The sequence below is a fragment of the Bos mutus genome, chromosome 24 (genome assembly GCF_027580195.1).
Source record: "Bos mutus isolate GX-2022 chromosome 24, NWIPB_WYAK_1.1, whole genome shotgun sequence".
Classification (NCBI taxonomy): Eukaryota; Metazoa; Chordata; class Mammalia; order Artiodactyla; family Bovidae; genus Bos; species Bos mutus.
The window spans coordinates 37046231-37058660 of NC_091640.1; the positions used below are offsets into that span (position 1 = coordinate 37046231).

Genomic DNA, 12430 nt, shown 5'->3' on the forward strand with positions numbered 1-12430 from the left:
ATTAGTAATTTGATTGGATTGCCTTGAACCTGTAGATTGCTTTGGGTAGTATGGTCATTTTAACCAAATTGATTTTTCCATTCTAAAAACCCAGTATATCTTTCCTGTTCGTGTCATCTTCAGTTTCTTTCATCCATGTCTTAAGAGTTTTTGGAGTACAGGTATTTTGCCTCCTAAGGAGGTTTATTCTTCAGAAGTTTATAAGACATTTTATTCTTTTTGATGCAATGGTAATGGGATTGTTTCCTTAATTTGTCTTTCTGATCACTTGTTAGTATATAGAAATGCAAGATTTCTATACATTAATTTGTATCCTGCAATTTTACTGAATTAATTGATGATCTCCAGTAGTTTTCTGGTGGTGTCTTTAGGATTGTCTATGTATAGTACCATGTTAGTAGATTTCTGTGGTGTCTTTAGGATTGTCTATGTATAGTACCATGTTAGCAGTTTTCTGGTGGTGTCTTTAGGGTTGTCTATGTATAGTACCATGTTAGTAGTTTTCTGTGGTGTCTTTAGGATTGTCTATGTATAGTACCATGTTAGCTGCAAGCAGTGACAACTTTACTTCTTTCTTTCCAGTTTGAATTCCTTTTATTTCTTTTTCTTCACTGGTTACTGTGGCTAGGACTTTCAAAACCATGTTGAATAAAAGTGGTGAGTGTGAGCATCCTTGTCTTGATCTTAGAGGGAATGATTTCAGCTCTTCACTGTTGAGTATGTTGTTAACTGAGTTTGTCATATGTGCGTTTTATTGTGTCGAAGTATGTTTCCTCTGTAGGGAGGTGTTTTTTTTTTTTATCATAAATGGATGTTGAATTTTATCAAAAGCTTTTTTCTGCATCTACTGAGATGAACATTCAGAAAACTAAGATCAGGGCATCTGGTCCCATCACTTCATGGCAGATAGATGGGGAAACAGTGGAAACAGTGAGAGACTTTATTTTGGGGGGCTCCAAAATCACTGCAGATGGTGACTGCAGCCATGAAATTAAAAGACACTTGCTCTTTGAAAGAAAAGTTATGACCAACCTAGACAGCATATTAAAGAGCAGTGACATTACTTTGCCAACAAAGGTCTGTCTAATCAAAGCTATGGTTTTCCCAGTAGTCACGTATTGATGTGAAAGTTGGACTCTAAAGAAAGCTGAGTGCCAAAGAATTGATGCATTTGAACTGTGGTGTTGGAAAAGACTCTTGAGAGTCCCTTAGACAGCAAGGAGATCCAGTCAGTCTATCCTAATGGAGATCAATCCTGAATATTCATTGGAAGGACTGATGCTGAAGCTGAAACTCCAATACTTTGGCCACCTGATGCGAAAAACTGACTCATTGGAAAAGACCCTGATGCTGGGAAAGATTGAAGGCAGGAGGAGAAAGGGATGACAGAGGATGAGATGGTTGGATGGCATCACTGACTCAAAGGACATGAGTTTGAGTAAACTGCAGGAGTTGGCACTGGGCAGGGAAGTCTGGTGTGCTACAGTCCATGGGGTTGCAGAGAGTCAGACACGACTGAGCGACTGAACTAACTGACTGAGATGATAATGTGGTTTTTATTCTTCGGTTTGTTCATGTGATATATCACATTGATTGATTTGAGGATGCTGAAAAATTCTTGCATCCCTGGATTAAATTTCATTTGAACATGTTTTATTCATTTAATGAGGGCAACCAGTCTGTTCTGAAGGAGATCAGCCCTGGGATTTCTTTGGAAGGAATGATGCTAAAGCTGAAACTCCAGTACTTTGGCCACCTCATGCGAAGAGTTGAGTGAGTCTGAGTGAACTCCAGGAGTTGGTGATGGGCAGGGAGGCATGGCGTGCTGCTATTCATGGGGTCGCAAAGAGTCGGACATGACTGAGCAACTGAACTGAACTAAACTAAACTATGCTTTATGTTATCAAGACTTATACTTTTTGCCAGCCTCATGGGAGTGATATCTGCTGTGTGCTAAGTCACTTCAGTTGTATCCGACTTCTTCCACCCTATGGACTGTAGCCCGCCAGGCTCTTCTACCCATGGGATTCCCCAGGCAAGAATACTGGAGTTGGCTGCTATGTCCTCCTCCAGGTTTAATTTCTCTGATAACTAGTAAAGATGAGCATCTTTTCATGTTTTCTGGTTTTTCTCCTTTATGACTTGGATTTCTTGTGTATTTTCAGGAATGCTTTTCTCTCTCTATTATTTCTGTATTTTTCCTCCACAATTTTGGATTAAAATGTAGCTGCTTTAGTTCTCTTGGGGTTTATTTTCACGTATGTTGAGATGGGGATTTCTAAAATCTGTTTCTGTACCATTAACTGTCTCAGTATTCTTTCTCATCAGTTTGTAATGTCATTCCACTAAAATGAACCTACATATACTCATCCACATTGAACAGTTCTTATTTGCCATGCTTGCTTCATTTTTGCCTTTTGAAGCATAGTCCAGGCCTTAGTTTACTTCACTCCTGTATGCTTCAACATGCATTTTATTATCACACCATCAAAATTAACATTTTTAATGGTATTATCTAACAGTTAATTCCATGCTTAGATTTGTTTGTCTCAAAAATGTCTTTTTATTGTTGGTTTGTTTAATCAGGGTCCTTGTACTGAACTTGGTTTTTTATGTTTCTTAACTTCTTTTAAAATTTAGAGCATTTTAGCAAAATACCTTCCCCCAGTCTTTTTGTTTTTCCTAACATTGACTTGTTGAAGAAATCAAGTTGGTTTGTCTCTCATATTCCATATTCTGGATTTGTCTATTCCTTTATGGTGCAATTTAGCTTGTTCTAACTCCACATATCCCACAAACTAGAAGTTATTTTTAAAGACTTATAATTAAGATTTAGGCTCAGCTTCTCTGGGGTGGGGGAGAAAATACTTCATGGGTGGTGCTGGGACTTCATATGACATCACATCTGAAGGCACTTAATATATGGCTGTTTCACCCACTCTGTTTCTTACCACTGCCAAGTGGTGTGATCGAGCAAGTGGGATTCAAATGGGTTCAGCTGGCTTCTTTAGTAATAAAGCTTTAATTTAATGGTTCATTCATTGATAGTGCTGTTCTGATTGCCATTCCTCCATTTTTATTAACAGAAATTCTCTGCCTCCAATTGATGAGGCAAAAGAACAACTTTGCTTCATCAGTTAGAGATACATGGCTACCTAGAGATACATGGTTACCCTGAAATCTGATTGGTACAAGAAAGCAGCATAAATGGTCTACTTGCCCTTTAATTTGCTGGTGTTCAGAGTGGGGAGTTGGTTTTCAGTTAGTTTCAATAGTGACCAATAGGATTTTTAGATCAGTATTGAAGACTTGAATATCATTAGTCTAGATTTTTTTTTTTTAGTAATCTTCTGTGTAAGGTTGGTTTAAATTAACTAGTTCATCATTACCTGAAATAGAAGTCAAGTCTTTTAACTGTGTGTTGCCCTATTGTTTGATTTTGGAACGAGGATGTGTTTTTTAATTTTAATGACATGTAATATTTTAATGAAAAGATTAACTCATTTTTCTAATTCTTATATTTGTTTTTTTTGTGAAATTTCAGGTTTTCATGTGTTTTTTTGGTCATTTACTTTTTCCCGTCCTTTTATTGTTCATGTTTTTTCCCTCTTTGTTGACTTTGATCTTGATTTATGAAGGCTTTTTCTCCTCAGGATGTTAGCACTTTGTTTTGTGTTGCAGTTTACTCCCCTCGTTTATAATTTGCCTTAGTTTTTTTAAAGTTATACTTTTGGAAGAGGTTATAATAGATACAATGGAGAAGGCAATGGCACCCCACTCCAGTACTCTTGCCTGGAAAATCCCGTGGATGGCGAAGCCTGGTAGGCTGCAGTCCATGGGGTCGCTAAGAGTCGGACACGACTGAGTGACTTCACTTTCCCTTTTCCCTTTCACGCATTGGAGAAGGAAATGGCGGCCCACTCCAGTGTTCTTGCCTGGAAAATCCCAGGGACGGGGGAGCCTGGTGGGCTTCCGTCTATGGGGTCACACAGAGTCGGACACGACTGAAGCGACTTAGCAGCAGCAGCATAATAGATACAAAGGTTCTTTATACAGACATCCTGCATAGCCTGGCAGTCTTTATCTCAGTGTTGTAAAGTATTAACCTCTATTTTTATTTAGTACTTCTGTTTTTACATATTTAAGTATTTAATATATATGAACATAAGTGTTAATGCTTTCCTCCAAATAAGTTTACTTTATATATCGACACAAAATAATATGTCTTTTGTCTAAGAGAGCTCTGCTGATGTTAAACACTTTCAAAATGTTCACTGTTCTTAGGTGACGTAAAATAGCAGAAAAATCTACCTTGTTAATAAGCAAATAGGTAATTTATAGATAGATTTGTGGTTAATTATGCAAAGGCAAAATTTAAAAATGTTAAAACATATTTCTCAGAAAAATGTAGTACTGTTATAATATTATAATATCCTTATCGGTATTTTCATATTTTTGTAAACTTGACTAGGGCATTTACTTCCTTTCTATAATAATTGATTTTATTCTGTTATTTTTGGTAGACACTTGGCATTTCACCTGGAGAGAAATTTGTCATTACAACAACCAGTAGGAAAGAAGTTACCTGTGATAACTTTGGTAAGCAACGTTGCGTTTATGCTTTTATATTTAATATGTTGGACGGGGGAGCCTGGTGGGCTGCTGTCTATGGGGTCGCACAGAGTCGGACACGACTGACGCGACTTAGCAGCAGCAGCAGCAGTACATTACAGGGTAATGACTATTTTATTACCTAGATAAGCATCAAAAACCATTAATATTTTTGTTTACTTTGTTGGAATGGGGGAGGAAACTGGCTCTACACATCTACTTTGTGCAGAGCTCATACTTGTCGAGCATGGTTATAAGAAAAGAGTTGATATCACTTAATGGCTATAAAAGATGAGACCTTGCTCAACATCCAACCACAGGTCTTCTGCATGGACCCTTAAGAGCTACTTCTCCTGACCCACTTGGATTCTCCCATTATCTTTTTCTACCCGGTTATGTTCTAAGATGTGCCAATTTTTCATGCCTGATTCCTTTTTTGATTTAATCATTCTTCGCATTCATATGGATAACCACTTTAATTAGTTCCTCATCTGATTTTCTGTGACAGTTTGACTTAAGAATTGAGTGTTTCAGATGAGTGGAAGTATTTGGACCTATTCCACTGATATTCTTAACACAGCATAACTGATTATAGATCAGTCCATTGTTTGGGGATTTGCCTGTATGATTTTTAAAGTCATTTCATAGATACAATTTATATATTTAAAATTATAATTTCATTGTGTTTTGGATGCTGACTTAGCACTTAAGATGTTACCTCTTGATTTCAGATGAAACTGTTAAAGATGGAGTCACTCTATACCTGCTACAGTCAGTCAATCAGTTACTACTAACAGCTACAAAAGAACGAATTGACTTCCTACCTCACTATGACACATTAGTTAAAAGTGGCATGTATGAATATTATGCAAGTGAAGGACAAAATCCTTTACGTAAGTATTCCCTTTGTACTAATTGTGATAAACTGTCACTTACCTTTATTCCCTTGATCAGACTTTTAAAAAGTTCTTTCATTCTACTTTACTCAAAGACTATGATCAGTTCTTGTGAGCCTCCTTACTTCATCTCTTCATCACAGTGTATTTGTTTTTATACCTAAGTCATCTTACATCAAAGTAAAGATACCTCTCCTTTTAAAACTAACGTAGAATGAGAATTCATTCCTTTTCAACTCATAAGAGATGGTTCCTTACACGTCTACCTCCTGTACACTCTCCTTTCCTGTTATTCTTCCTAGCTTCCTAAACTCTTCTCCCAATTATATTTATTTTACCTTGCATATTTTTTGTAGCTGAACTGCACAGCTAAGTGGTTTGTGTTCCTTATTGTTTCTTTATAATTCCCTCCCACCTTTACTATTAGACAGTTTTTATCCTACCTTAGATTATTTTGATTTAGAGAATCTCTTCCATCTGGATTCTGCGAAAGTGTTCAGGTATTCATTATAAGCTTTCTTTCTTTCTTTTTTGAACATATGGTTTGTGGGATCTCACTTCTCTGACCAGGGATTGAACCCGGGCCTTGACAGTGAAAGCCTGGAATCCTAGCCACTAGGTTACCAGGGAGCTCCCTATAAATTTTCTTTCTTTTTAAAAAAATTTATTTGTTTTTGGCTGCGCTGGATCTTCATTATGGCACATGGGCTTAGTTGCCTTGAAGCACATGCTATCTTCCCAGACTAGGGATCAAATCTGTGTCCCCTGTGTTAGCAGATGGATTCTCAACCACTGAACCACCAGGGAGGTCCCCTGTAAACTTTCTTACTAAATATTTTTTTCATTGTATATGCATTAGAGTTGGTAGAAAATTAGAAAACATAGATAAACAAAAACAACACAGAGAATATTCCCATCTCTGCCACCCAGATGTAACCACCACCAACACTTTGGTGTTTATCATTTCTGACCTTTTTTATATATATATATATATATATATATATATATATACATTTTTTTTTTTTTTTTTTTGGTATTATATGGTGCATACTTTTTTTTTTTCCTTTTGTTGTGCCACGTAGCTTACAGGATCTTAGTTCCCCAACCAGGGATTGAACTCAGGCCCTTGACAGTGAAAGCCCAGAGTCCAAACTACTGGATTGCCAGGGAATTCCTGATGCATTCTTTTTTAACCAACCTTTTAATTTAAGATGTAATGAACATCTTTAATATGTATGTCAATATATATTTATTTTAGGGCTTACACAGTATTTAGATAACATAATTTATTTGAACACTATATACTATTGTTGTTGGGACTTCCCTGATGGCTCAGAAGGTAAAGAATCTGCCTGCAATGCAGGAGACCCACGTGGCGCTAGTGGTAAAGAACCTGCTTGCTGGTGCAGGAGATGTAAGAGACATGGGTTCAGTCACTGGGTCGGGAGGATCCTCTGGTACGGCAACCCACTCCAGTATTCTTGCCTGGAGAGTCCTAGGGACAGAGGAACCTGGCGGTTTATAGTCTATGGGATCTCAAAGTGTCTTCCATGACTGAAGCAACTTAGCGCACAGACACCCACACACACACTGCTGTTACTAGACATTCAGGTTATTTCAGGTTTTTTTTTTTTAATTGTTACAAATGACTGAATATTCTCGGGACTAATTCTTCTTGTACATCCTTACCTTGACTGCTGTTGTTACTGCTCTCAGCTGCAGAGCCAGGCACTGTGTCAAGCACTTTGTGAGCATTTTCTCATTTGATCCTTAATCCTGTGTGTTAGCTAACATGAAGGTAATGACCTTATTTTGCAGAAGTAACTAAGATAGCCACAGTTTTACTCTCTATAAAGTGTGGTCTGTTCAAGCTCCCTGTACATCACCTCTACTCATTATTGAGCTTGATACAGTGGTCGGGCATCACACCTAAAACTGAATTTTTCTGTCCTTCGTCTGAATTTTCCCTTTACGGAAAAAGAGGACCGTTTTTCCAGTCTTCTAGAACAAGCACTCAAAGCCACCTTGGATTTCTTTTTCTTTCTCCTTTTATATCTAATCAGATACTAAATTCTACTCATGTTTTCCTTTGAAATTTCCCTTAACTCTTTTTCTTCCCATTTCCTACAGTGTCCCTACTTTTCCATTTTCTAGTTAATACCCTTCACTAGATCTGTATACATACCTGATTTGTGATGACTACTTTCCAGCTAGTTTATAAACGGAGCCATCCCCTACATGTTTAGCGTTTGGAAGTGCTTGCTGGAATGCTACTTTGTGGGTTAATTACAGCCTAAGTTATGCTTAAGTGAAAGAGACATTAATTTAGTATGCTCACCCTTTTAATTAAGGAGATAAAAGTGGGAAGTAGTTTGGATACTGACCCTGCCGAAAGGAGAATGTTAGAAATAGTGCTGAGCCACTGATAAACTGAAGGTCAGGCTGGTTGTATAGTAGGAAATTAAGAGCAGTTTTGTGTCAGTTAAGCAGATACATTCTGCCATTTCACAAGTTGGTGTTGCAAGATACCTATATTTAAATCAGCCCTTAATAGACACTTTTATATTTGTCCCATATCCCTAAATGTGCTTAGTTTGACTTGTGCATGATGTAAGTATGTACCACAGACTACTATTTGATTTTATGGTTATGGTCTTCTGTTTGTCTCTCATGTGTGTATGTCTGTCTTTAGATTATAAACTCCTTGAAGCCAGGAATCATGGCTGGCTCACTCATGCTGTGTAGTGCCATACAAGTACTGGTTGGTAACTGCTTTTTTATGCTGGTGGTGATTGATGATGCCTTACTATGTTTGTGTCATTAGGATCAGGATAATACTTTAATTTTAGCTCTTTGGAAAATAAAAGTGATGGCTTAAGGTACTTCAGAATTCCTTCTACTTTGAACTTTTATATGAAGTATTTAGGAGGGAGAACTTAAGCAGTAATGTTTTCTCACTCTCTTCCAGCATTTGCTCTTGCAGAATTAATTGACAATTCATTGTCTGCTACTTCTCGTAACAATGGTGTTAGAAGAATACAGATCAAATTGGTAAGAGAATAATACTCTAAATCAAATTAACTTGTGTTTTTATGGAAGTACTGCAGGTTTATTGGAAAAAAATTAAAATATAAACTAAAAGTAGAAATAATTGTCTGATGTCTCTTCATTAAAATTTTTTCACTTGCCCTTTTCCTATGGATATATGTATACATGTATGTGTGATTATAGTGTACATTTTGTTTGTGATCTTCTATTTTCCCTTAGAAGTAGATTGTAAACATTGCCATATTATGGCTATTCTGCAATGTAATACACCACTGATGCAATTTGATTTATTGACTAATATAAATTATGTAATCAGTCTGTGGCTGTTGAACATTTAGATTTGTTTCCCTTTGTTTTTGCCATTGTAAGCAGTGCTGGTAGCAGGAACACCCTTATAGATCTTTGTACACATCTCTGATTAGTCCTCAAGCTACATTCTGAAAAATGGAATTTCTAGGTTAAAGGACATGAAGAATTCTAAGGCCTTTGATTCATACAGCTGGAGTGCCTTTTAGAAAATTATATTAATATACACTTCTCCAGCAATGTATGAGTGAGCCCAATGAATCACATTTTTTATATTGAACTTTTCATGTTTTTAATATTGATACAACTTTTCCTGTCTTTTTGAACTTATTTCATAGCATTTTGATGAAACACAAGGAAAACCTGCCGTTGCAGTGATAGATAATGGAAGAGGAATGACCTCTAAACAGCTTAACAACTGGGCCGTGTATAGGTTGTCAAAATTTACAAGGCAAGGTGACTTTGAAAGGTTAGAGAACCTTACTCACTTTTTTTATGGGCAGCTGGGTATTTTAATAAGGAGAAGAACTCTTCTATTTCTTTAGTTATATACATTGTCAGCATATTTATTTAGAGTTTTATAGTAAAATAGTTTTTAAGGTCAATACTTAAAAAGTCAAAACTGCATAAATCATATTGTACCCTCCATTGAATGATTTTTTCTGCATTTCCTGAAGTGTGTAGGAGTTATGTTGATATGTTGCCTACTGTGGAGTTTTCCCCCTTTTCTTAATAACTTAAGTTTGAAGAAAGCTGTATAGTGTCTAGAGCAGTAGAATGTTTTTTAAGTGGGCTTTAGAAATCACCTGATACCTCGTGCAAAATGTCCAAGGGAACCACATGTAGTTCTCTGGAGCTTACTGTGGCTCTTTCAGGGCTCTGCTTTACAAAATGTTCACAGCTGTTAGGGAGTAGAGTCTAGTCAAGAGTTTTGTATGGGAATATGTTTGTAGAAAATATCCTGAATGAGAATGTCATAAAGGAAACAATGTATACTCAAAGCTGTCAGGGATATAAAGATTTAGCTCCTTGAGATAGTTGAATTCTACTTAGAGGCATGACTCACTGTGGGATTGATGTATAAGCTATGTTTTATAATTTAGGAAACACACTTGGGGAGAATCTGTTAACATTCTTATTAAGAAGTTAGTATTTATTCATGTCCTATTTCCTTTGCTCTTAGTTGTGTCAAGGAAAGTCACCCAAGTTTAAGGATCTGTCTCAATAATGTGTAAAATTAATATAGTTAATGCATTTGCCTTCTCATTTCTGAGATTTCAGCACTCAGAATTTTCATCAACTTTGTAAAGCCTTCCAGTGCCATGATGAGAGGCAGTAAGTAAAAAGCAAGGGCTCTGGGATCATTTGGCCTCGTCTGAATTCTAGCTTTATTAGTTGTATGACACTGGTCAAGGTACTTTACTTCTATCTCAGTTTATGTATCTGTAAAATGGGGATAATACCGCCTAAGGTTTTGTGAAAACCAAATGAGTTAGTGCATGTAAAATCCTCAGAGCCTGGCAAATAATGATAAGCAGTCAGTAAATACAAGCTATCATGGTAGCTATTCGGAGAAGGCAATGGCAACCCACTCTAGTACTCTTGCCTGGAAAATCCCATGGACAGAGGAGCCTTGTAGGCTGCAGTCCATGGGGTCGCTAGGAGTCGGACACTACTGAGCAACTTCACTTTCACTTTTTACTTTCATGCATTGGAGAAGGAAATGGCAACCCACTCCAGTATTCTTGCCTGGAGAATCCCAGGGACGGGGGAGCCTGGTGGGCTGCCATCTATGGGGTCGTACAGAGTCAGACACAACTGAAGTAACTTAGCAGCAGCATGGTAGCTATTCCTTCTCATTCTTGGCCTCAGATTTTTCTGCAACTGTTGTTCTTCACCATTTTCATGAGTACATGCCACTTCAAGGATTTATAAAATAGCCATAAAGAAGACAGTGATCTTTTGTAGTCTAAAGATAGAATTTAGCATAAGATAGAAATATTCGGTAGAAATGAAAGGAGGACAGATGGCAGATTGGGGCAAAGGGTCAGAAAAATGTTAGTTAAATCAAGTGGAAGAGTTGAAAGAAGTGGAGCCTACAGTTTGTTAAAATTTCTTTAGATTTTAGCACAGCACAAACTTTTAAACCTAATTCAAATATTAGGGAAATTTTAATTTTTGGAAGAAATCTACCTGTTGCTGGGTCTGATCCTAGCTTTATGGATATTGCATCCAGAAACACAATTGTTGTTACAGCTGTCATGTACTCATACTGTATTTGAATCTAGTACCATCAGTCCCTTAACTCAGTCCAGTTTCTGTTAGTGTGAGTTGTAACCCTCCTCCCCTGCTCTTCTCTAACTTCTACTCCTATAGAAAAAAATGATCAGTTGTTTTACTGCTTCCAGTTAAGTTGTGTGTGTGTTTTTTTTTTTTTTTTACTGGATATAAGGATGTTCGTATATAGGGAATAGGCTATGGAAGAAAAGGAAGGATAGCCTAAAAATACAAAGCAGCTGACTGTCTTGACTATAGTTTATGTTGTAGTAGAGGAAAAGCCTAAAGTAAACCAAAAAATATATAAGCCCTTCAGTTATCGATAAGAAAATATCAAGTAACATGTTAGAGCCTGATGGCTGTCTTCTTTAGGTGAAGTGATAAGGAGAAGTGACCTCTTTCAGGTTACATTTCACTTGAGGCTGGAATGATTAGAAAAGAAACACCCAAAGTGAAAATCTAGGGGAAGAGCATTCCAAGTAGAAGGACATCAGCAAAGACAAAGACCCTGAAACTGTGATCACCTTGTTTCATTTGAGAGACAAAAAGAAGACCAATGTACTTAGAGCATTTTGAAGAGGACAGTAGGGGGGGATGAGTTGAGAGTTCTATTTTGACAATATTCTTTATAAGTCTCATTCACTTTGGTACAACCCTTTCCTCTCTTTTATTTTGAAAAATTTCAGATTAATAAATATGTTGTAAAAACATATCAAATAAAAACATGTCAAATAAAAAGCCAGCAATAAGTCAGAAAATCAGTTGTACTACTCCTGTATCCTTCACCTAGATTTATGTTAACATTTTGCCACATTTGTAATCTTCTGTTTATGTATGTATGGGTGTACACATGCATGTACACAGAACACACAGTTTCTCTTTCTAAATCATTTGTAAGTTGTAAACTCGATGATATTTTACTGCTTAGTACTGTACCATGTATTTCCTTCACAGTTATGTTCTCATAAATAGCCATAATTTCATTATTACACTCAACACATTTTTCAGTGATTCAAAATAGCTAATTATAATGTCCATATTCAGATTTCCCTTTGCCATGTCTTTCATGTCTCCTTTATTCTATAATTCCCCATATTTGTCTTTCATGAAGTCTTTTTTTTTTTTTTTTTTTTTTAAATAGAGTTCAGGCTAGTTGTAGAACAGTCTACCCTCTGGATCTGAGTGTTTCCTGAACACTATTCGTTCCCTCAACATTTTATAAATATTTTCAAACATACAGAAAAGTTGAAATTCTGTAGTCAATACACAACATATTCATACTAAGCTTTACC

The 12430-nt window shown here is 36.6% G+C and overlaps 1 protein-coding gene across 1 annotated transcript in view; it reads left to right on the forward strand.

Annotated features, from left to right (window-relative positions):
• SMCHD1 (structural maintenance of chromosomes flexible hinge domain containing 1) overlaps window positions 1-12430 on the forward strand; it is a 126127-nt gene that overhangs the window by 8416 nt on the left and 105281 nt on the right. Inside the window, exons 2-5 of the mRNA XM_070361992.1 lie at window positions 4524-4599; window positions 5343-5504; window positions 8476-8558; window positions 9200-9330. Of these exons, the coding sequence (XP_070218093.1) occupies window positions 4524-4599; window positions 5343-5504; window positions 8476-8558; window positions 9200-9330 (452 nt within the window). The remainder of the gene's footprint in view (window positions 1-4523; window positions 4600-5342; window positions 5505-8475; window positions 8559-9199; window positions 9331-12430) is intronic.